The 26,031-nt window shown below is 40.2% G+C and overlaps 1 protein-coding gene across 1 annotated transcript in view; it reads right to left on the bottom strand.

Moving 5' to 3' along the window:
* The window catches only part of tgfbr3 (transforming growth factor, beta receptor III), a 100,929-nt gene that overhangs the window by 32,198 nt on the left and 42,700 nt on the right, over window positions 1-26,031 (bottom strand). Inside the window, exons 4-5 of the mRNA XM_042483744.1 lie at window positions 13,944-14,081; window positions 2,692-2,875 (exon numbers count right to left, since the gene is read on the bottom strand). Of these exons, the coding sequence (XP_042339678.1) occupies window positions 2,692-2,875; window positions 13,944-14,081 (322 nt within the window). The remainder of the gene's footprint in view (window positions 1-2,691; window positions 2,876-13,943; window positions 14,082-26,031) is intronic.

Genomic DNA, 26,031 nt, shown 5'->3' with positions numbered 1-26,031 from the left:
GAGTGATGCTGTGCGACTTCTCCTCTGGTGATAACACTCCAGTAACCATGGCGATGGATGTTTAAAACATTAGCAGGTTTATTTCTATTGCAGCCACCGCACAAGCCGTCATTATTTCCAATCCAAGGCCACGTAGGCGTGTTATGGATTGTGGATTCAGAACGTCCTGATGATCTGCTCAACTTTCTCAGTTATGTGATGCAATAACAGCTCTTGTAGCTCGTGCTGCATCATGAGAGAGCCAGTTCCTACTGACAAGCACATGGCCATAGCATCATGTGACCTAGAAAAGACTAAAAAGGGTTTCCATTGCAGTTTTTAGAAATATGGCTTTTTCGAATCACCTTATGCGAGCATTAAAACTATTTAGTGATAAATGGGAGTTTGGGTTTTTATTTTAATATAATTGATGTGTTTCCATTCGGCGTATTTTAAATTCGCAATTTCAATTTGTGCAGTTTGATGGTTGATGGAAACCCGCCTCGTGTTGAGCTCACGTCATCAGGATGGCCTCACCAGGCTCGATGTTTTCTTTGATCGAGTCATTTCAGCTGAGGAAAAGTCTCCCTGCTCCCTTCAGCACGCAGCCCTGCAGCTGCTGTTGTCTCAGCACTAGAAGCTGTGCTGCATGAGGTCAGGTGTGCTCAGGTTGGCATGATCTGTGGGCTTACCAGCAGGGAAATTAATCTTGGATTCAACGTGGGAAATTCCAGCAAAGGTTTTTACCAGAATCCCCTCCACAATAGCAGGACAATAATATTCATAAACATTTTTATCAAACCTTTTAGTGTTTCTTCCTCTTCTTTTATGACGGGTCAGAAAATTTGTTGAGAAAGTGCTTTTAAATGTAAAAAGTTTCACCTCTCCTCAGCACTCTGAGAAAACACCAGACAGCTGCTTCCTTATTTGGCAAACAGAGCCGAGGACGGAGCGTAAACTGAAGGTTGGCACCTTCCTTTCCGGAACCTTTGTGGCACTTTAAAGAGCTGCGGGGAGACCGTGAGTATACGAGCCTGGTTAGGAAGCAAAGTGAGGATCTGTCCATCTTCACCAGACACGACCGTCGATGTGAAGGAGTGGAAATCTACAGCTCTTTGCTCGAAGTAAACATCATGCCACTTCAGGTTTTTGCCAAACCACAGCCCCCTAATGACACAAGCCAAACGCTTGCAGGCTGAGCGACTCGCTCGGCAGCAACTAACGCCGCAGAGAGAGAACTTCACCGGCAGTAGTAAAGCCATTATTTCCCTCCAGACGTGAGCTTTGTTTTATTTCCATGTGCTGAAAGATGCTCGTTAAAAACAAGACGTCCTGTCTGAGAGCCGATGCGTTGGGAAGCTGCCGTCTGTTCAGTGCGTGGAGCGGCCGGCAGAGAGTGAAGAATCGAAAATCTGCGGCTCACACGAGTCAAGATCAATCACAGCCTCCCCTGAGAATCTCCCGGGGCTTCCTCACTTCATCTACACTCCTCCTCACCACTGAAAAATGTGAAAGTGATAGACTATCTTCTGCTTTTTTTTCTTATGCTCAACCTATGTATGCCCTCCAGCAGATGTTTTACATTTATTATTATCATATTAATGAAAACTATGGAAGTAACAACACTTGGAAAAACAGACAAATCACAGACTTTTTCCACGAATTTGTATCCAAAGATAAGATATTGTCAGGGATTATCTGCCAATATGTCAGAAACCTAATTCACACTCTAATGTCTTAAACACCAGTGTTCGCATATTTTCTAGTTTAAGTTTAAATGGGTTGCTATGACGACGGCAGTGCTGGCCATTTTCAATTTTTTAGACTCCATGGCCCCTTCTGTAACACGACTTTTCAACAATAGAGATGCTCTTATCAATATCGGGAAAAGTTGTGTGGAGTTTGGACTGAATGCAGCAGACCACAAGAGGATCCCCACTGGCGGCGTGCACCGATCAGCCAGTCAGACAAGAGGGGAGAAACGAAACCGAAACATGAAGAGAGGGAGGAGAGCTGGCATCAGGGCGAGGCTGACCCGCCTTGGACCAAGAGCTGTCCGTCTATCGAGCCTTCTTCTGGATGATGTCCGGTCGCGAGAGAATAAAGTGGATGAGATGTGATTGAGGCTCACTTAGCAACAGGAGATCAGAGACTGCTCTGCACACATCTTCACAGAGACATGGTTAACCCCTAACATCCTGGATCAAGCTATTGGGTGGTTGGGCGAACCCTTGTTCAGAGCCGACAGGACACAATACTGCGATGCAAACTCCAAAAATGGACTGAAGGAATTGTATGATACCACCAGCAGCAACATGCCCAAGCGCCCGGATGTCTTCATAGTAGCTGGGTATTTTAATGAACTTCAACTCCAAAGATGAAGAAGGATCAAGGACAAATTTTAATGAATTTTTTTAAACTATGTTGTCCTGCAATATGTTGTAATGTATAAAATACTCAATTACTTGCATCTCATTTATATTTTGGTGTCCAAAAAATCTTAAGGCTGTAATGAGAGACAGCCAAGAGTTAACTCTGTTAAATAATGTGAGTCCATTGAGGGAAGGAAATTCTTTTCCTTAAAAAAAAAAAGGTGCACGTAAACTGGTTTGAAAACAGAGCAAAGTAAAGTTATGGGAGCTGACTGGGAACGGGAGGAATGCTTTGGGGGCCGGCAGCTATGTTGGGAATTTTGGGAATCTAGAAACACACCTTCTCCGACTTTGATGTAGATGTCTTGAGTCATCCGGAGCTCAGAGAAGGAGGTGACTGCCCGGTACTTCTTCTGCGCCCAGTTGAGGAGGTGCTCGTTGCCATGAGGAAGGGTCTCCTTCTGGATCTGGCAGGACAGGGAGAAGTTTCCGGGCTGGAAGTGGACCTCTGAGCCCTCAGATACCTTGAAGACAGAAAAACACGAGTGTTAAAGGACAAAATTACTCCTGTAATAAACTTTTGTCTCCACTTTAAGACGTCAACCACCAATGAACTTTAGGTTGAGAAGAATTTGCATATAAAAGTCACCCGACTACGCTCATCCTCACCCCACAAAAAACTATCAAAAAAGGAACAAGCTGCAGACTGAAAAAAAGGTCAGACTTTCCAAAATTAAACCCACTCTCTAAACATTGGTGAAACCCATCCTTCACACTCCATCCCGACCGTTATTTCAAAGCTTCTACAAATATGCTCAGAGTATTTTTACACATGGCGCTCTACACAATAAGGTGTCTGCTCTGCAGTGTTTACATAGCGGACTGCGTCGCAGTGCGTCATCACAACTGTGTGGGTCTGCTTCAGAAGGGCCAGACGGGGACAACAGAGAAGACACAAATACATGACGCTGGCAGGAAGGTTAGCAGGTGGGTAACACAGACTATATAAAATAATGGAAATGGCCACCGTGAGGTCAACCCAAGCGGTAACTTCTGAGGCTGGAAAATGAAGTCAACGTGGAAGAGCCAAAAAATTAAAAAAAATAAAATAAATAAATAAATAAAAATGCAGTTCATCAAACGGCCACTTGAGGCTGGCTCCAAAACAGAGTCAATCCTTACAAATAAAAAAAACACAGACAAAAAAAATAAAAAATAAAAAAAACAGCTACAAGAAATGTATTTGAAAAAGAAAGTAAAAAATAAAAAAACATAAAAACAAAAATATTGATTTATTTTTGTAACATAATTTTTATATTAATAATTTAAATATATTTATTTCTGGGGGTTTTTGGATAGTTTTCTCATTATCCCCCCCTCTTTTTTAAAACAAATTTTTAAGTAATTTTCTTGCCACCTTTACATAATTTATTGCAATTTTTGGGAAATTTCTTGCTGATAGTGTCACTTTTTTTTACCATGCTTTTAAAAGAAATCAAACAAAGTCGCTCAGGTTTCAAAGTGTCAAAAAGCTTGTGAAAGGCGTTCAAATGCAGCAAAAGAAAACTGTGGTCGATCCAGAATAACAAAATTTCAATACATCCAGAAAATGACTTTTTGCATACCGTACATACATCTCTGAATCCTACAGTTATATAATGAAATGTAAAAGGAAGAAAAGACGAAAAAAAAGGGAGAAGTCATAAAAAATATGAAGGGCAAAAAGAAGTGCTGATTTGGGTTTTGATGGTGAAACTGTCCGTCCGGAGGAGGGACCACCCCTTTAGCACTTAATGGAGCTCAGCCCGTACGCTTCATTGCAGAGATAAACATTCACATGTGCTGAAAAACCTACCGAACAACCGAAATGAGTCCAAGCACAAGGTCTAGACGGCCTACCTCATTTTATTTCCGTGCTTGTTTTTCTTTCTCCCTACGTGACCCATCTGTATGCATGAGCTGAGAAAGTGCTGGCAGGCCCAATTAAAACATTCAATCCCCTCGAATCCAGGAGGAATACGTGAGAGCACTTCTCTGTCATGATGTTATGAAGCTGTCCCTAAATTGCAATCATGCCTTAATGATAATAGAAAAATATCCCTTTGGGGTGTTTAGGTTTTTTCAGACATAACTGCTCAAATCCTCTCATGCACAACATCTGTCTGACCTCTGGACGCTCCCCTCCATGTTCCTGGCATTGTCACCAGAGGCAGTAAATACTAAGTCCGAGGAGACAGGCTCTGTCGAAGAATTCATTTTATTTTTAGTGTGTTTACTACGGCTGCAGAGAGAGAAAAAAGATGGCGAATATGTGGTGCCCTGCTGCGCCCGTGAGGAGGGGCTGGGGTTTCTTGGTGAACTTTGCCAAGCTCAGCACAGTTTATCAGTTTAATTGCAGGAATACGACTGTAATTAGTCGCAAAGAATTAGAGGGGAAAGCCTGAAAGCCAAATTAGCTCCAGGCCTTCCCGAGCACTGGAAACCTCAGGAATTTGAAACAGGGAAGTGAGGGACCCACTGTGGGCTTTAACAAACTCTCCCTCTCTGTCTGTCTGCACTGGTGCATGCTCAGTTGACAGACCAAAATACTGAGGGCTCTATTTTCCTGCAGGGACAAAGCCAGCGCAATCGCAGAAAGTTTTCCTATTTTTTTTGCCTGTTTGGAAGTTTCCGGGGACAAAATTGAAGTTGTTTGCCTTATTTTTCATTTTATTTAATTTTTTTTTGTAATTTTCACGCAAACATTTATTCATTACTTTATAATCTTACGTGTTTGAGGTTTTTGTAATTTTGGTGTTATTGCAACTCTTAAGTTTTGTCATGATTGTGTCCATTAGTTTGATTTCCATTATTGTCTTTATTTGTGTTACAGTAACGGGAGAAAATACAGAAAAAATGGAAGAATGCTTAAGTGCTCTGTGATTGATATGCCTTGATTTGTTTTGGCAATAAAAAAAAAAAATTAATTAAAAAAAAAAAAAAAAAATGAATTTGTTCGCTTCATCTTTTTTTCTTATTAATTATTTTCTTATCTCGTGTGTAAGGTTTTGGTGATTTGGGCATTATTGTAATACATTTTGTTATGATTGTGTCCATTAGTGTGTTTTCCATTACTGCCTTTATTCCTGTTGTGGTCTCTCTTTGGGGGGCATGGGGCCAACAGAAGAAAATATGGAAGACAAAAAAAACGAAGATGTTTGGGTGCTCTGTGATATATATGCCTTGCATTGTTCTTCTGTTAAAAATTAATTAATTAATTAATTAATTAATAATAATATTAAAAAAAACTAATTTGCTGCTTTGAGGTGGGAGACGCCGAGTGTCTTATGTTGATACAGTCGTGCACTTAAATTTCAGAGGTAAAAGTAAAACTTGAAGTAAAAGTTTTGTAAGTTTTGTGTAAAAAGTTGTTCAGCCAACCTCTTATCACAAACACAGACGCAGAGCAACTCTTGTACGTTGAATTGGTAGAAGCACAATTCAAATTTGCACTGCCTGTTGAAGGCAGGAACATCCGCCGTTATGGTCATTCTGTATATAACCTGATATTTTGATTACGTATTATGTTGGCGACCAAACTATGGGAAATTTCACCTTTTGAAAGCTGAGTTAAACACTTTGATTTCTTTTAAAAACAAGGCGAGAAGGCAACAAGCAACTTAACAAGATATCACCCAAAAATTTGCTAAACGATTTATTTAGTTATTTCAATTTATTCTGTCTTGTTCCTTCATCTGATCAGGTCCGGAGGCGTCGACACTGATGATCACAGCTCTTAAGTTCTCATATATATACTGTTTAGTGAAACGGTTAACCTAACCTTGGATATTCATATGGACCTTGTAGTTGCTGAAATATCCTCTGTATTGAACACATGCGCAGAACGTACGCGCCTGTTGACCTTCAGTTTTAGTTTGTGTGGTTTGTTCATGTGAAACTTTTTTGCTGATGTGAGGCGACGCAGCAGTCGGCTTTTATTTCCGCTGATTCTCTGATGTCAGTTTGGCGTGTCTTAGCTTTGCAGCTGGTTTGCACTAATGCACCAAACTCTGCTGGTCATTTGTGTTTTCGCACGGTACTTTTGCTCAAGTTTTTGCCCCCTATTTTAGAAAAAAAAAAACAACTTTGAAGTGCTAGAAAGGCAAGAAGATTTTCTTTCATGGTGCTTAAGTGGAATATATAAATATAAAAAAACATTAATGTAAACATACTATAGTGCTTGCTGTTTACACAAGCTGTCACTCGATAGTCTCAATACTGTTACTTTTGTTGTACTCACATTAAGCAAAAAGGTCCACCCAGAGGAGAGAGCTCTCCTGAGCTGCCAACTAAAGCACAACCTCACTGTAAGAGCTCATCTCTTATTAAGCAATCTGTTGATATTTCTGCCAAAAGTGTCTAGAAGGCAGATTTTGTTAGCTGTAATGTGTTCTGAAGTTAAAATACATGAAAACTGGATCTAACCTTGACTTAAGAGGAATTCCTCAGACTTGGCAGCCGAGTGCAAACAAAGAATGTAGAGGAGAAGTGAGTTACATACCATGGGGACGGAGACTCATGCTTTCATGTCCGTGATGGCAGAAACTCATGTCCTTGTGTTTGTAATGGTCTTTGCAGGCAGGAGCTTCTCCAAAAACTCGACAGTAAAAGTTGTCTTTAGTAATGTGAAATAATCAGTGTGAGGTCAATATTATATGTTTAAAGTGCTTTTCTGTTCTATTTTACAGCAGAACTACAGTATTTTTCAACCTTGACCATATTTTCCTACATTTTTTTGACTAAATGACTAATGGGAAAAACATTTTTTTTAAAACTGGTCCAGTATTGAGTGAGACCACAGCTGGCAGCACTGAAACATGCTGTAATGTAACCACTTGTGGCATTTCTGCATTGCCAATTTACATCCACTAAAAGTGCTTATTTTTGTCACTGAAAGGTTCAAATTGTTATTTTTAAGTCAGGACTCAACCTTCTTTCTTCTTTATCTTTGTTGTCTATTTTCATAGAAGCACATCTGCAAGCACTAAATATGGCCCGAAACATTTAACGGTATATTTCCTGCCCTTTCTGCCTATAAGCATCAACATATTACGTCCATATGAGCAGTAAAAAAAAAGAAGAAGACGGCATCCAAATGTTTGAGATCAATTATCACGGAGCTGTAATCCTCTATCGTGCAACACCCCGAGCCTGGGAAATCGCAAACGGCTGTTTAGAGACGAAGAGGTGTTGCAAGCAGAGGAGGGGGGATGCAAAGTGCAGAGAAGGGTTGAGGGATAATTTGAGCATGCAATAACTCTCTGGTGATATTAATGTGATAAATGCATTTGCGGCTGATTTGATCCTTCTTGATGAGACTCGGGAGCTAATCAAGCTGCAAATGTGTTCTTGTGAACTGGCAGCGTCTTTGGTGGAGAAAATAATACCATATGTCTGAGCGCCATTCGGGAACGTTCCTCCGCCGTTCCTGTCTCCGGGTAAAAACCAATAGTGGCTACCCATGGTTTCCATTAGCAATTACGTACACCGAGGGCGCGTGAGAGCGAGAGAGCTCATACAACGAGCCTTAATGAAAGAAATGCAGGAGTAAAAAGGCGAAGCTTGGCAAACAAACAATAGGCAACTCGAGCCAACAGCTAAACTTTACAGCGTTGTTCCGTCCAGAGTCACAAAACATTTGATCCAGATCGAGCCTCTCAAGCAGAGATGCAACGCGGCCCGCCCTCCCCGGCCCCCTAACCATCAAAAAGAAATATATACACTTGGCCACAAAGTCAACACAGCACACTCTGCACATGTGTCTCACTTGGAATTCTGGTGTCCCTCAGTACAATAAAATTTGGCATGATTACAGCGTTTATATTTCATGTCATTTTAGACCCACGATGACTCCTGGCTGCCGCTGATTGACAGGGAGCGCTGCGGAGAACGTGTTTTACAACATAAGTCTGGATTTTTAAAAGGCTGCAGGGTCCAGTGGCCAACAGCAACAGTGTGCTCGACAACTCTGAAGCTTTTCCAGCAGGCAGCCCATCTGCGTCCGCCGAGCCCAGAGCAGCACCGGGACCAGGAAACAAGGACTGGCAGGCCCGAATCAGGGTCCAATTAGCCCCAGGAAACAGCCTCTCCGATGGAAAGGCAGAGTGAGGGAGGTCTGGCAGTGGGTTTCTGCTCACAAGTGTTAAGCTCAAAAGCAGTTCCTCTTAACTCTGTTCGTCTCGGAGCTCACCGCAGCAGCGTCTCCACCTGAGAGGCATCACACCGCGTGGGAATTGGAATAAGTCACTGATTCGCACAGATCTGTGCATCTGCGATCATGGTACACATGTACTTTTGAGGGGGAAAAAAATCCTACCCTGATCATATTGTCCAATCATAGCAACAGTAACTAGGTGCGGCAAGCCTGCCAAGCTTTGGATTTCACCATATGTTGGAGCAGCGTGCAGCAAGAGGCTCAGCGTGCAGGGTGGTATTCCAGTTTTAGCTTAAAAAAACAGAAAAAGTCCAACAATCGCTGGCTAAAAATGAGAATCCAGTTTCCGTCTAACTCTAACTCTTTTAACACTGAGATTGCACAACAGGGCTGCGAATACATCCCTACTTTACGCCCTCTTTGCATGTTCACATAGAACAAAATGCCAGCGGCATCATGCTGCTCTAATGTGTGATTTTAACACGACAGAATCGGCTTCCCGTGGACATTTAACAGACATGTCAGCCGTCAGTTAATTTCATACACAACGCCGCTGGTGAAGGTCATAAGACAGTAGCCGTATTTTGGCGGCTGGATTGCTGCTCTGCTGCCTGTTCTGAGTTGCCTTTATTTATAACTGGTGATGGTAGATTGCGGTTGTATGGACACAGTCGCAGATCGACGTTTAAATGTTGAAATACTGTCCCCTGTTTCATTACAAATAGCTTCTTTAAGGGGGGAAATAACATTAACAATCAATGCAACTTATCATTGATGAAAAGACTTAAAGAAAAGGTTGGTGCATGTTCTTCGGGCAGGATGGTGTTTGGTATTTGGCACGCTGATGAGGTGTCACAGTGAGGAGAAGAGGAGCAGCGTCTGGGACAGCCAGGCTGGTGGATAAGATACCAACAGCTTTCACTGCCAGAGGGCTCTGTGCTGTCACTCAAACACAAAATACTTAACACCTAATTCAGCAGGGGCCCCTGCAGCCAGTCCAAACCATTAGCTCAGCTTTGTCTGACTGCCGGGACCTCCTTCTTCACTCTTCGCTTTATCGCTCCGCTTTATCGCTTGAATATCATCACGTGTCAGAAACGTGTCGGACTGAGGGGCCAACGAAGAAAACTTACACCTCAGTTTGGTCTCAGAAAATATATTTTTGCTCCAGCGAGATAAATCGCTGAGCATGTGTAGCTCCTGTAAACCAATCTGAAGATACACATTCCTCTAATACAGAGCTGTATCGCATCTTTTATCGAGTATTTTTAGAGCAGCTTCGTTTTATTTCATTAGGAGATAAAAAGGGAGTGAAAACTCGTCGCTAACATCATTAGACACACAGCAGCAGCTCAGCCTGGACTGAAGGCCTTAATGATGTCTGTCAGCTGTTTTCTGTCTGCCGCCACTGACAAGGGGAGACATTTACAGTGATGCTGACCTGCTGGTCTCTGCAGAAACACCCGTCTCTCCGGCCACACATTATCACAGCTTAGGAAAATACCAGCCGGCCAGATGCACATCCATCTGCATGAAATGCAGCAACTTCTCTTGACACTGGAGCATTTATTTCTATTACCACAGGAAATGAACATTAAAGGGAGCCTAATGTCTTCATGTTGGCCTCTGAGAGCTATGATCCCGCTCACGAACACGAAAATTAGAAAGAGAGGCCTCAAAATATCCTTAAAGGCAAAATGTGCTTCAAAGAAATAGTTTTCTGGATGCAAGATGAACGAGAGGCTGAGCTCTGTCCTTTAACTATGCAACCACTTTTACTGTACAGCAGTGACACTCAACTTAAGGTCCGCGGGCCAAATCTGGCCCCTTGGATGGCCCCCCACGCATTTTCAAATTCACAGTACAAATAAAGTGATTCACACTGGGAATTTGTATTTTAGTATATATAAAGTGCCAGAGTGCAAAAAACAGCATCAAAATAGAGCTTGTTTATCAAAAAAGTGCCAGTGGAGGATCCCCCACCCCCCCAACAGAGGTCCCAGCTAAGACCCTAATGTCCTAAAGTCCGAGACACGTCCTGAAATCCATCCATCCTGAATCCAAATGTCCTTAGATGCAAGGAACATCCTTAAGTTGGGAATACATCCTAAAATCCTAGAAATGTCCTTGAATCTTATAACGTACTTAAGCTGTACATACGTACTAAAACCCTAGAAAAGTCCTTAGATCCAACAAATGTCCTTAAATACAAGAAATAACAAAAAATCCTAGAAACATCCTAAAACTTCAAGAAAATCGCCACTTAACTAAATAGATCTGACACCCAAGCAAAGCCAGTTTCTCCGTGCAGAGTCTCCGTGCTGCACATTTATCGCTCTCAGTTCAGCGGTGATTAACTAAACTAAAATCTGCGTGACATCACATGTCTGATTAGCTTTAAAAAGCTTCATACGCTCTAGAAGATGCATATTAACACTCTGACTGTTCTGAATATCAAAAGGTCAGGGAAAAGAAAATATGTAAGCGCAGCACAAGTCTTTTTATATAACGTGTGTGTCTGTATGTGTACAGTTGGGTCTGTGTATAATGCAAGGATTTTGCAATCCATGCATGTTTTTCCTCCGTGTCACAGCGGCTTTCACGGCAGGGTGTTTTGCGCACGAGAGGTAAGCAAGAAAACTCTGGAGCACATGTGGAAATCATTTGTGTACCTGATACCGCATTCTTGCAGAATGCTGTGGTGTTAACATACAATTGAAAATGATTACTTCTGGGAAGCCAAAAATACAGAAAAGCCTCAAGAGCATATAAAGGCACCAAAAAAAAAAGAGTTTTCATTGCAATATACTGTAGGATGGTTCAGCCAAGGCTGAGGCTTCTGAGGTCTCATTTTGTCATGATTTTCTCATGTGATACACGGGCTTTGAACACGGGCACTGAAGCAGTCCATTTTTACATTTTTTATTAAGTTTCCCAGCGAGGCCCCCTGGTACCTTTACTAAAAAAGGCCGTCTCTCTCCAGGGGACATGGCTCCAGCTACACTGAGATATCCCTCACCAATTTTTTTTCTTCCTCCGGCATGTGTACCCTGGTCCTGACTCTATTGAGCGACTTTGTTTTCATTTTGCCGAAAACTTTTAAAGTGAGACCATGTACTTTTTACCCTTTAAAACCTGCAAAAACTGGCTTCAAAAACATGAAAGAGAAAGTTCTCTAAAAATTACCTAAAAATTAGTTTATCAAAAAAAAGTAAAAGTTATAAAATAAAATAATAAAAATAAAAAAACAACTGAAAAACTGCCCTAAAAATGAGAAAAATGATTTTACATAATTTAAAATATATAATTGTGAAAATTATAAATATTGTTTTCCCCCAGCATTTTTTTTCTTTTTTTTCCCTAGCTTTTTGTAAACAATTTTCTAAATCTACTAATTTCTACTAATTCTTACACGTGTGGGTTTCTAAAATGTTGTGTAAGTATGAAGCTGAATTAGCAGAAAATGCAAATACTCGAGAAAAATACCATTTACCTAAACACTGTATATAGTAATGTACTTAAGTAAATGTACTTTGTTACACTCCATCACTGAATTTTGCTTATTCATCAGCCTGCATGTGTCAGTGTTGTGGCTATTCAGACGATAACTGTTTTGTCACAGAGCTGATTGGATCTAGTAACTGAAATTAAGTCAAACAAATAACCACTATAATGTTCCCTTTCTGATGTTTATAAGAAAACAAATTTCATGAAAATCGGTTCAGAATTAAGCGAGTTACAGTCGATTTTGCCCTCGTTAATATGGCGGCCAATGAGGTGTCTATGTTTCTATATGTATGGCCTGAGAGATGCAGAAAATCAGAGCAGACTGGGCTTTTTTTCGGGACGGGGCTTAAAGACACAGGCACTAAAACAGAGCGCCTCAGACAGAGGCTGAATACAGGTGTTCCAGCACAGACAGTATGAGGAGAAAAAGGTGTTTTTTGACCAATACGCAGGTAAATATGTACTTTTGCTTTCTAATAAAACAAGTATGAACCTGAAAATGAGCGAAATAGGTCCTCTTTAAGTTTTGCAGCTGCAGCCGTACTTGGTCTGGTATGACCAGCAGCTTGTGGTTGCTCATGTTTGCTGGTTTTATGAACACTCTGTACTTGTGCTCCTGTTACACTACAGTTTACATCGTCCTGTAACTACCACTTGTGGCTACTCGCTGCTGCTCCGCAAAAGTCTTACTTTCAGTCAGTGATGAAGATTTGAGTGTCTCGCTGATGTTACAAATCTGGATCAGTTGCACCTCAGATGGGACACAAAATGCAACTACTGAGATTATTTTACAACATGTTGTCGATACAGTTCAGGATTTCAGCCAATATGAGAAAGTGAGAGATCAACTCTTTACTCAGTGGAGCTTTAGTGGTTTAGTGTTTGCTACCACACATTCCCCGTTGTTAGGGTTTTCGTGGTGTACGGATACGCCCTGTCTGATTTGAACAGCTGCCAAGCTATCAACAGGACTGTTAACAGGAGGGAGGGAGTGTGGTTACAGAGTGTGAATAAAGCTGAGAAAGCACATTGCATCTTTTTAGATAAATACTTTTTACACCACAACGTGGTAAAAGACACATCTCTTGCGTAACATACTGGATCACTTGATATAAATTAAAGAATATTAATATTAACCCTCTGAATCCTGGATTACACCAGCTTTCTTTTGCTGCATTTAGACACTTTTCACAAGCTTTTTGACCCTTTGAAACCTTAATGAATTGGTTTGATTTTATGGTTACATGGTGGAAAAATGCAAAGACCAATTTGGCTAGACATGTCCAAAAAATGCAACAAATTAGTAAAATGTGACAAGAAAAAAAACTAAAAAAAATAGTTATTGAAAGAAGGGAGAAAATTATCCCAAAAATTAGGGAAAAATGTCGCCAAAATTATATTTACAATCCAGTGTGAATTACTTGTTTGAAGTTTTAATTTTTTTTTCTGAATATTGTTTTGTTAATTTTTGGAACTCATCTTGTCTAGTTTGCTTGGTGCCTTACGTCTATGTTTTTGAAAGAAATCAATCCAATTTGCTCGTGTTTGATAGAACTTGCACTAATCTACAACTAGTTCCAAAATTATCTAACAGCGGTATAAAAAGAAAATGTGATAAATTTATCTGCACCGTTCTGATGTGAGTGCACAGCTGAAGCTGAACACACTGATGAAACAGATAAAAGCCTCGCCACAGTGACTGTGCATGCACACACCGCTATCAAGAATTCTTGTGGCGTTTGGAAAAGCCTCCTCTACAAATTTACATCGCTTTTTAAATTTCACTCAGAGAAGAAGGCTACTGAAACGGGAGGACGGTTTAGCCTGAGAGGAAATGAATACACAGTTTTTAGGAAGTCGGACTTAAGAGCTTTTAGTGACGCTGGACTCACATGAAAGGTTCGTTTAATGCCCAGGGCCAGGTTCTCCGTCTTGATCTTCCAGATGAGTGGTTGGGGGGAGTTGAGCACTAAAACCAGCGGCTTCTGGTGGCGCAGCAGAGACTGGATCGGCTTCAGATGCAGCTCAACCTGGTAAGGCAAAAAAAAAAAAGGGGGATTGAAGTTTAATAAAGCAAAAACACACAAGTGGAAAAACAAAGTCATAAACAAAGAAAAATTGCAGCACGCCACATGATCCACAAAAGCTTTGATTCCTCCTGTTGCTGAGGTTTAGGTTTAGTTTATTTAAAAGCGCAAACTGATAAAAACACAAGGTACAAAAATTAGCTAGGCGGCTATTTTTCATCTGGAGTCCCTTAACCAAAGTGTGACACAAGGCTTCTGAAAAATCAAAAAAGCAAAAAGACTTCTTTCATCATGTTAGCAACAGAAAGAAAACAAATTAAGAAAAAGAGCTAATACAAAAACAACAAAAAAGGTAAAAAATAAATAAATAAATAAATAAATAAACAACAAAAATCAATAAAAAAGACATGCAAACAAGACATTTGGGAAAAAACCCCAAAATAAAACAAACAGAAAAAAACCCCAAAACAAAACAAAATAGAAAAATCAATTAAAAAAGAGGAAAACATGCAATTGAAAGACTGTAAAAATATACAAATTTTAAACAGCACTGTAAGCGGTCCTGACATACGTTCACGTAGAATGATGTTGCCTGACATTTAAGTGAAACTATCAGGCTGATTGTGCGGGTGTAATTGCCGTTCTATAATGTTGCAGACTGTTTGTCTTTATCAGGCTCTGTGGTTGTTTATGTACTCACTTTGCTGATAAACTCACAAAGACGACGTGCTGTGTTCTCCCTAAAAGGCACTTGCTTAGCTCTGATATGTAGCCTCAGCGGGATCTGAACTTTCACACAGTGGAGTCTTTGTTAACGGAGGGAAAAAATAGTAAGCGGCGGCTCTCTGTTGCCATCTCTACAGCGTGCAGCTATGCCTTTGGTTCTCAGACTGCCATTAAAATAGATTTTCACAGTCTGCTTGCGAGATGGGGAAAACAAACTTGATTATTTGGGACCTGAGCTGTTGTTTTCATGTTTCCAGTGTTGGACTTGTCTAGACTGTTTAGACCAAAACTAGTCAGCAAGTTCATGACCCAGCATGTTTTAACGTCTTAACTGAATGGTCCAGTTCACCCAAAAACATAAAACACATATTTTTTCTTATAATAAATGTGATTAGTTTGGGAATACAGATAGGAGGAAGTTTAGAAAAGAGTGTCAGACAGCCCACCGCACCCTTCAGAGTATCACTTCTCATCAAAGCTGGAGAGAATAACTGAGAGTTTTTAATAACTATGGCATAACGCCAATGTTACCAATTACATCATGCAAATTTAAAAGCTGTGCTGATGACAGAAAGGATGATAGAAAGCTAGATTCTTGCTTTAGATGAGTTTGATTCAGCGGATGAATGGAAATTGGAAAAAGGGGATTTGAACGCTCTGCACCTTCTGCAAGGAAAACGTTGCAGAAGAATGAATTCATCTCGTTTTATGCTTTTAAATGAAAATCCTCAATGAAAGAACTAGAGGCTCTTTAACAGCACTTTTGTTACAGTTTGACCTTTCGTTCACACGGCAACAGCGTTTTAGAGGCCTGAAAACGCAACTTTTGAAACCAGGTTCCAGAGTGTAGTTTTTGGAAAACGCCACCCCTTCTGTCGCTGTTTAAAGTGGCGATCCTGTGAGAACGGTGATGTCATGGCTGCACTTCGCACATGAGCGTGTTGTTCTTTTACCGTGTGTCATTACAAAGGTACACCGCCAACTACTGGCCTGGCATGCATATTACAGCGTTTTTGCAGTCTGTGTACACGAGCATCATCTTCACACATTTTTTTTTAATGCAAAGGTAAGACTTCTGTTTTTCTGGTCTAAACGTGGCCTAAGATGTCAGTGATTTTTAAATACCTGGTTATAAAACTAACTTTGATTGTTTTATCTCTTTTTGTGTAATCTGGCTGTTTTATTTCTTGGTTGAAGAGAGTTCATCCAAAAATCAGAAATACCTACGTACCTGTAGCACTATTTATCAGTCCAGACTACTCTGTTGTGAGTTGCAGAGTGTTGAAGAGTTCGGCCGTCTGCTTTCTCTCTAGTATAATGGAACCAGATGGCACTCTGCTTGTGGTGCCATGAGTGCCAAAAAAGTACATTTGAAAATATCAGAAGCGACGTCACTTTGCAGAAATCATGACGCAATTACTCACAACATGTCTGTGGATTATTCTGAGTAACTGTGTCATTGATGGTGAGTTTTTTTAATGTATTTTTTATGTTTTTATTTTGGGGTGAGCGTTCCCTTTAACCACAATTAAACAAAAATAAATAGAAAACACAAAAAGAAACAAAAAAGGCGGTAAATATCAAGCAAAGGAACTAATCCGCCTTTAGTTCTTTAATTTTGGATTTGAAAGCATAAAACAAGATTAATTTATTGAGCTTTTACAACATATCCCATGCCCAGGGTGACATATACACACATGCCCCTTTTTCCAATTTCCATGCATGCACTTAATCAAACTCATCTGAAGCAAGAATCTGGCTTTCGACCAGTGTCTTTGGAGATCAGCAAAACTTTTAAGTTGCGCTATTTAATTGGTAACATTGCCGTTATACCAAAGTTGTTAAAAAGTCTCAATTGTTCTCTCTACTTTTGATGGGAAGTGAGACTCTGGAGGGTACGGAGGTCTGTCCGACACTCTTCTTTAAACTTCCTCCCCTCTGTATTCCCAGACTAATCACATTAGCCCCGTCCTGTGTGTCAGCAGTAAAAGTCTGTTAATCACTAATTCAATCCACAAGGATTCACATTATATGATAAAAACAACCCTTTCTGTAATTCAATCAGTCACAGCTCGCAAAAAATACTGGCCCTTTGCTTTTCTCAATAAGTGGAGCCTTTGGGCTTCAATTGAAACGAACAACTCAACAAACCATTTGTAATTAAGATGACGATGATTGTAAAAATATGTTGACAGTTTGATATCAGGCGTATGTGAACCGTGAAGAACTGTAGACAACATTTATACTGACGATTTGTTTGGATGTGGTTTAGGCTTAGATGTTATCAGGATCTACATTGTTAAAGGAAACCAGCACCAGGTTTTCTGGTTCAGTGCATTTCTGCAAGACTCTTTATTTCAGTCACTCCAAATTAAAAAAATCATGAATCAACAACCAATACAGTGTTCTTTTAGACTTATTTGTACATGACAAAGTAAATCATTTATCTGTTTTGGGTTCTGAACCTGAAAATTGAATCAGTGTTATTTAAAATCAACAAATAAATAACAATATCCTGACAAGCGGTAAGATGTCAAACAATTAGAAAAGGAGATAGAGGGTTACAAAAATGAAATTACATTTTATAGATTACATCATAATATATATATTAAAAACATTTATTATTATATTATTAACTATATGGAAACTGTTGATTTTGAAGGCACCAGCCAGCCCGTTTTCACTCCGAACTTGTCAAATACGTCCGCTCAGTCAGTGCTTTTGGCGTACAAGTGTGACGCCAAAGCCAACTTTCGCATCCAAATGGAACGCAGCTGGACGGTGTCAGATAAGAACGCGCTCGGATGAACCGGTAATGTTGCTATTATACGACGGCATACGGCCAGAAGGCCCGGGGTGCATCCACGTGCAATATGCACGGGTGGCGTCACTTGATAACCTGGAGGACGGAACCGGTCACGAGAGTATGAAGCACTGAAGGAGGGTTTTTCTCTACACCTTACCATGTGCTTCTTTTGCCTAAAGCTAACGTCTGTGACTTTGTTCCCTAATCCTAACCATCGTGACGGTCCACGTTTGTTGCCATGCGCTGTTGTGTAAACTTAATGACCGTGCAGCTTCATCCCATCGTGTGCATTTGTTGACATCCTGGAGCGTAAACAGCTGACACTGAAGGTCACTGACGGAGCAGCACATGTGAGCAGCTGGGATGAGTGCGAGTTGCAGCAGCAAATAGCAAATGTGGTCAGATGCAGTTAATGAATGTTAAGTGGACCCAGACCAGTCGCCAGATGAAAAATGCATCGTACGTTTCTGCAAACTACGGATACGGTACTTTAGTACAGTTTACACGTGTCATATCAACGTTTCTGTCGTGATGTGCTACAAGGTATAGGGAAGGTTTATTAGTCACTTTTTGAACATTTTTTTGGAGTCAAAGAAGGAGTTTAGGAGTCTATAAAAGCTGACTGTTTCGTCGGGAGGTGGAGGGGATGGAACTAAAATTCAGGTGAGACTGTTTTGTAAGATGCTATTTCAAAGTAAAAAATCAACCTCAACACACCTGCAGTGTCCAGTTCAGCGCCATGCAGACTGAAATTCAGGCCTGCAGTTTAATTCATAGACAATAATCACCATTCATATTTCCATATAGGTCAGAAAAAATGGCAGTTATCGTTTCAGTGGACAGGATATGAAAAATATTGCTCTGTATTTCTCTCTGACACGCACACACTCCCAGCTCCTCCGCACCTAACTGCATGCCAGACTCCTGTCTCTCCTAAAAGAGATCCACTCTCTCCTGTAAAGTATGATTTTTATCTCCTGGCAGACGCTCTGCGTTCAAAGACTTGTCACTGTGACGCTGCACCAAGCCATTTAACAAGAGACACCGACAGCACAGACGGAGCCAACACCGAGCATCAAAACCTAATTATCAGTCCTCAGCAGATGTAAGCCTCGGAGGAGAGCAGCACAAACGAGTGTTTAGTGATGTGGTCCATGAAAGTGCTGCGCAAATCATTAAAACGTCCCTCCGAGAGAAGAAAATGGAAGAAATTACTGAATAGTTATCTATGAGGCAAACTGGATGGTGATCCAAACAAACAGATCAGAGACTGGCTTTTCTTTTTCTTTTTTTTTTTGCCTTCCCGTTAGTCCAGACTGGAAAAAGCGTGTGTATCGCTCCTCTGAGAGCAACAACAACCAAGATATAATCATACCTGGCTTGGCTTTGAGGCCCCTGGCTTTGAGAGATGGAAGACAGAGGCAGAAGGAGACAGAGTGAGGTAGAGAGTTGTAAAATATGAGGAATTTTTAAAACCCAGACAGAAACATTTCCAGAAGACGTGAGTCACCTGAAAACACACGCATAAACAGAGCGCCGCGGAGAGGAAGTGCCAACAGGCGCTGATGGTTGGAAAAGAGCTCATTATCTGCCGTTCATCAAGAAATGCCAAGCTGTATCGGCTCCGACCGAGCCGGGTTGCACAATGTGAGCGATGATCGGGGGTGCAACAGCAGCTGGTGCACGTCTCTGCCCACGGAGACGCCGTCAGGAGGTTTGGTAACGCCATAGCAACGGGCCTTGTCACAGAGCCAGGGTGTGGAGAGAAGAGGTGCAGAAACACCAGCCATAAAAGTGCCCTTCATGCCGTTCACGAGGATCAGGTGGCGCTGAGATGTCCCTCTACCTTTACGGGATCCTGCTGGGAGTTTGTGGCCCGGGACACGCCTGATTGATTATCAGGAGGCTGGCACAGGGATTTGGGGGTCCAGTGTCCATTACAGTTACGGGGGCGCGTTTGCCAGCAGCTTGTCTAGACCTATCAGGTTACTGAAATTACACTCCACACAGGGACGACAGCTGTAGCGCGGGCCGTCACAGGGCGCACCATTAGTGGTGGTAGCATGTGTAAACAATGGAAACGTTAGAAAAGAAACAACAGCTCCAACTTTAAAGGGATAGTTCAGATTTTTTGGAGTTGTGTGAGGTACTGAGCATGCCTCCAGTTTGGAGAAGAAGGCTGGAGTCTCATAAAGAAGCAAAGTGACGCACTGCAGCAAGAAAATCTACTTCAGACACCTTAAAATGAATCAATATCAGTTTAACCCTTTGAAACCTGGATAATCGGTTTTCTTGTGCTGCGATCTTCTTTGAAACTTGAGCAAGGTGTTCGATTTCTCAAAAGAAAAAAGGCGATGAAAAAAAACAACTAAAAAGCGATGAGAAGGAGAGGTCCCACAAATTACAAGAAACTGGCAAAAGGTGACAAGAATATGACCTGATGATTTATTTTTAAGGAGAAAGAGAGAGACAGAGACAGAGACAGAGGCGAAGACTATTAGAAGTTGATAATAAAGGAAAAATATACAAATGTCCAGGAATATATATTTATATTTTATTAATTAACTATTTTTTACATATTTTATCTATACATTTATATAAGTTTCAGTTATTGTTTTATTCTTTATTTTAACCTTAATTTTTACACCTTCTTTATAACCTGTTTTCTTTTTTTTGTGGTAAATTTCAGGTAATTTTCCTGTAACTTACAGCTTATAACATCGCTCCGTGTTTTTGAAAGAAATAGCGGTGATTTGCTGAAGTTTCAGGGGTTAAAATGATAAAGATTTTATTAGGCAAGACTCTTTTTAAGTGGTTAAAATACGTTTTGTTGCTGATGCCGTCCACAGCAGAACATTGCTTAGTTTCAGTGTCGGACTCTAGTCTGCTTCTCCAAACTGGGGGCGCCCCGACTGACATCTACGGTATATAACATACACGGATAAGTGGATAAGTTCCTCATACAACCCCATGTCAAAAAACTGAACTATCCATTTAAGCTCTGAATCAGCTTCCAAAACAAACCAGCTGGAACACAAACCCAGATGATGAATCATACATGTGTATAACAAAGCCACATGGTTAGGTTTTAAAACGCACCGATGGCCGTGACACTGTAATTGTAAAGCTTGATTTGTTTGTTCTGTCTTCAGCATGTGGTTGCAATTTCATGACCTTTCAAGTTTCAAGTGTGCTCCGTAAACACCACGCGTCAACATCGTAACGCGATACTTTTGCAGACAAATATTTCAGTGTTGCCAGCAGACGCCCTGCAGTCAGAGCTCAGTATCAGCGCCGCGCCGCGTTCTCGCAGTTTCCTTTATTGACAGAGCTGATTAAGAGCCTGATGACGCTGGTTGACCCAAAACATCCTCTAATTAGCCAAAAAGTGGGGCTAATCTAGGAGCACACTCCCCCTCCAGGAAAAAATAAGCAAAGATAGCACAGTGTATTCTAAGATATGAAGCAAAAGCATGCCGAAATATGTCCGAACAACAACTACTGGCTTTTTAAATGGGAGAGAACATGGGTTAACCCTTTGAAAACTGGACAGGAGTCACTTTATATTATATATATCTCACATGTATTTAAACTTTTGAAACCAGTTTAAAAAGGTTTAATTCTCTTCAAAAAGATGCAAAAAAGGCAATAAATAAATTGTAAGAAATTGGTAAAAGGTGATTTAAAAAACAGCCTGAAAAAAGAGAGAGAAAGAGAGAGAGGAATAATTGATTTTTTTTTGTAAGTGAAAAATTTCCAGAAACTATTTATAGTTATTAGACTTATATACTGAAAATATGTATATAATAGTTTTTTACTTTCTATTTTTTTGGTAATTTTCTTGTGAATTTTTATTTTCATGTATTTATTTATTTATTTGTTTAATTTTTTGGGGGGGCTTTTTCTCCTTTATTATTAGGACAGCTCAGGCATGAAAGACGGAGAGAGAGGCCTGCAGCTGACCTGCAGCAAAGGGCTGAACCATGGTGAGGACACACAGCCTCTGTACACAGAGCACCTGCTCTCCCAGGTGAGTGGCATTGCCTCTTTGTCTTCTTCCCATGTTTTTGAAAGAAATAAAGCAAATGTGCTCAGGTTCCAAGGGTTAAAGTATAGATCAATATTCAAAATTATAGCAAAAACAACACCAAACACTTCTGCACGCTGAACCCTGAAACACTGCAAAAGAGGAAAACAAAGCCAGTCTGCTCAGAGCTGAAGAGTGAAGGCTCCAAGAGGAGAAAGGTTCACAGCCTGGGACCAATCATAAGCTGTTATCTGACGCGTGTGTGCGTGCGTGTGTCTTGTCTGTCTGGATCTTGGTTCTTTCTGGATCACTGAGGGCGCACACTGAGAAGGGGAGCCGCAGCAAGACCTGCTGACCGCCGTTATCAGTGCCACCCACATATTTGGGAGCGATGGGGATGCTACCTGGAGCCTTTCCCTGAACTCTGATGGTAATCAGTGTGCGCTCGGCTCAGCGCCAAACTGCGGAGACGTCAAAGTGAGACGGGGCCTCCGGATAATAATCTCTGAGTGATACGGCAGAATGTAGGACACGCTGAGGAGAATAACATGGAGGCGGAGTCAGCAGGAGAGAGAGAGATTACTTTCTGATTAGATTAAAGTCGAACGGAAATTAAATTCCTTTTCTGCAAATATCAATATATTAGTGTTTTGATCTGTGCACTTATTGGGTCAAAATCATTATTACCAAAAGAAAGAAATTTCAACAAAATTTATAGTGGCTCCTACATTAGTGTAAATTATTGGTTCCAAATGATGATGTTGGTACTGTAATTTTATTGGTTGCATCTGTATTAGATTTTAGATTAACAATAATAATAATAATAATAATAACAATAACAATAATAATAATAATAAAAATGTAAATACAAAATTTAAAAAAAATACAAATACTACTAGTAATAACTGTATCGCCAGAAAAAAAGTTGACATTCAGAAAACCACTATATTTTTATAATTCTACATTTTTATGTAGCAGATGCATTGAAACATTTCAACAGCTCTGTAGTTAAGGTGTGGTTTGTTTCTGGCACAAAAACACTGTTATAGTTAAAAAAGCTCATCATCCCACAGCGATGACCTGCTGGCCTAAAGTTTAGTTCACACAGATCAAAATGAACTAGTTCTATTGTCTATTGTCCGAAATGAGAGTTTTGAGTAAAGAGTACTCTCCCAAAAATGAACTAGTTCTTCCATCTCATCGAATAAAATAAAATCTTGTGATCATAATTCAATCACAAATATTCCCCAAGACTGGTTGGATGTTTGATATGAATGCATTGTGCCAAATTTGTTGCAGATTTTGCTGACTTTTTCAAACCTAGGCACAATTTGCATAAAAATTTTAGTTTTTTTCCTGTTAGAATTGGTACTGATTTGTTCATAAAAGTCCTTCAAATATTCATATTTATACTCTCCAGAGATTCAACAACTCATGTTTACCAGATGCAAATAAATACATTCACTTAACCATTTAACAAAACCTCTCGCATGAGGTGGCATTTCAGAAAAAGCCATATTTTGCAAAACTGCAATTGAAACACCCCTTTAGTCTTTTCTATGTCACATGATGCTGTGTCTATGTGCTCTTCAGTAAGAACTGGCTCCCTTATGATGCAGCAGGAGCTACAAGAGCTGTTATTGCATCACATAACTCTGAGAAAGTTGAGCGGATCATCTGAAAGTTTTGAATCCACAATTCCTCTGTGAAATCGTGGACTATCAGCTCCCAAAAAAATCCCTCATACTTGGCGGCTCCCACGTATAATCACTCCCCATTATCGCTGGCATAACACGCCTACGTGGCCTTGGATTGGAAATAATGATGGCTTGTGCCGTGGCTGTGATAGAAATAAAGCTGCTAATGTTTTGAACATCCATCACCATGGTTACTTGGAAACACTGGCATCTCGCAATTGCGTTTTGTTGACATTTAAAAAAATATCCCTTAAGTTTTGTGCAAAGCTGTAATGAAAACCCGCCAAGAGATATGCTAAAGGGCGCCCTGTGCATCCCGATGAGAGGCCGAGAGGAGCGTGCATTTGCAACCTAGGAATGAGAACGCACATTCAGTGACAGCGTAAAGCCAAACAAAAGCCCAGAAGTGAATATAAATACAAACATTTCTGGCTTTGTGTGTGCAGTTTTTTTTGTGCGCAAGCTCCAGTCTTATCTGACAGCGTGCTCTCGCCAGCTGTTTGTGCCTGCTGAGCTCTTCCAGCGAGTCACTCGTACAGTCAAAGATATCTGCGAATTCCAGCTGATAAAACAATCATCTGCTCTGCCTCACCCTGATTCAGAGCCAGTGGCTGTTTGATGTTTGCCTTTGGTAAACTGATTAGGGAAAGATGGAAGATTCGAGATACCGCCGGCCCCTCATGTTTATTTTCTACCCGACTGTATCCCCAGACAGCCGTCTTGTTTTTTGTATTTTTTCTCGACGGCTTGCAGCGAGCTCTGCGCCGACACACACGAGGTGGCGGCTTGTTAGCGGGGTGCAAAAGGCCACTTTAGCATGTGACAGAGGGGAACATATGGAAAAATGTTCAACCCTGATACCTACACCGTTGAACCAAAGCCGAGGGAAGTGAAAAAAAAACTTCAGGATGAGGTCATTGTTTTGGTAGAGCTTAAGTGGCAAAACACCAACACCTTCAGGTCAACAGTCAACCAAAAAAAAGACATTTTACCTCACTTGGATGAAATTTGAGCAGCAATAGACGAAAGCTCAGCTCCTTCTGACTGTAACTCTCATTTTCTCTCTTTCTCGAACAGATTACATCTTTTTTATACAATATAATTGAATTTTGTGAAAGTTATTCTGTTATTATATAAGGAAATCAGTACCTGCAGACACACAAAGCCCCAGTCAGGCACTTCAGGCTCTACTATGACTTCCAAGTCACTTTCCTCGTCCTAAACTGGCTCTCAGCCGCGGCTCGCCTTCTTTAAGAGGCCCACATGAGCACAAGAGAGAAAAGAGGCTTCTGTTACTCTGATCAGGAGCAGCGGAGCTGAGGATATCATCACTCTTTTCTTCAGACAAATGTGAATAACACTTAAGAAATGAAAAAATATATATATATTGTCCAGGCAAGCCAGTGTCAGTACTGGTCATTTTTATGGAAAAAGAGAGTTATGGATCCTTGAAACAAACAGCCCACTGTGTAACAGAAACGCTAAGTAAAAATCCAGAGTATGATGTTAAAAAAAGACAAAATTGTTGGTTTGAAATTGTAAACTATCCAAACAAAGCCAGTCCACAAATCTGCCTCATAGACCTTTTTCATGACGACATTTTGACTTGTTATATTATTAAAACCACAGGTGCGAAAAATGACATTAGTAGGGTTGATTATCGTTTGTTTGCTAAAAAGATAAAACAATAACGGCGCCAAAACTGTGCCTGAACTAATGCTTTTTTAAAAAACAAAGAACGAAATTGTTAAGGACATTCAAAAATTGCCTTAAAACTTGAAATTTTACAGTTTAAAGAATAATTTACTATATAAATATTGGTAAATCAGTTTTGTGGTGGTGCATTCAGATCATTTTAACAAGCTATTTAAAAAAAAGGCATGACCAACCTCAACATAAAATGTTCCATATATTGCAAGAAATCACAAAACTGTGACAAGAAAATTACTTTAAAAAGTTCTAAGAAAAGAGGGGAGGATTATTAGAAAACTACCCCAAAGATAGGGAAAAACGTCTTGAAATTAAAATTATGTTACAAAAAACAATCCATATTATATGTATATTTTTTTAATTTCAGTATTTTTTTCTTTTTTTTTTTGCATATTTAAGTTAATTTTCTTATTCTTTTCTTCTTATTATAACTTTTAAGCACTTTTTCCGAGTATTTTTTTTTCTCATTTAGATTTATTTTTATTTCTTATTTTTAAATTATTTTCTTGTAAATTTTAAGGTCATATTGGGTCATTTTGAAAGAAAATAAGCCCCTTTGTTCAGTTTCAAAGGGTTAATTCCAGGACAGAAGAGGCTTGATGATCATTAAAATTAAATGAGGAAAAAAGTGGAAATATAGATATCTGATATCTGCCAAACAAATTATAAATCAGCATATCATATTTTGGCAAAAAAAAATCCAATACTGTGCATCCCTTTTCTTTTATTTGGGATGCATCAAGAACAATAAAATAAAATTTGACTGATTCATGCTTAAATATCGCCATTTAAGCTTTGATTTTCCAAAAATAAACTCCCTTCAATCATGTGCTTACCTTCAGCTCAGCACATTTAAACACATGGCTTGTACATCCCTGGAATACAATCCAAAATATTATTGTGGGTGTTTGTAGCTTCAGGCTACTTGAGCGAATGATTAACATATTTCCTCCCTCCGCTGTGTTATTGTACGGTGACTCCGAGCCC

Source organism: Plectropomus leopardus, chromosome 3, assembly GCF_008729295.1.
Source record: "Plectropomus leopardus isolate mb chromosome 3, YSFRI_Pleo_2.0, whole genome shotgun sequence".
Classification (NCBI taxonomy): Eukaryota; Metazoa; Chordata; class Actinopteri; order Perciformes; family Serranidae; genus Plectropomus; species Plectropomus leopardus.
This window is presented reverse-complemented; position numbering and strand designations above follow the sequence as displayed.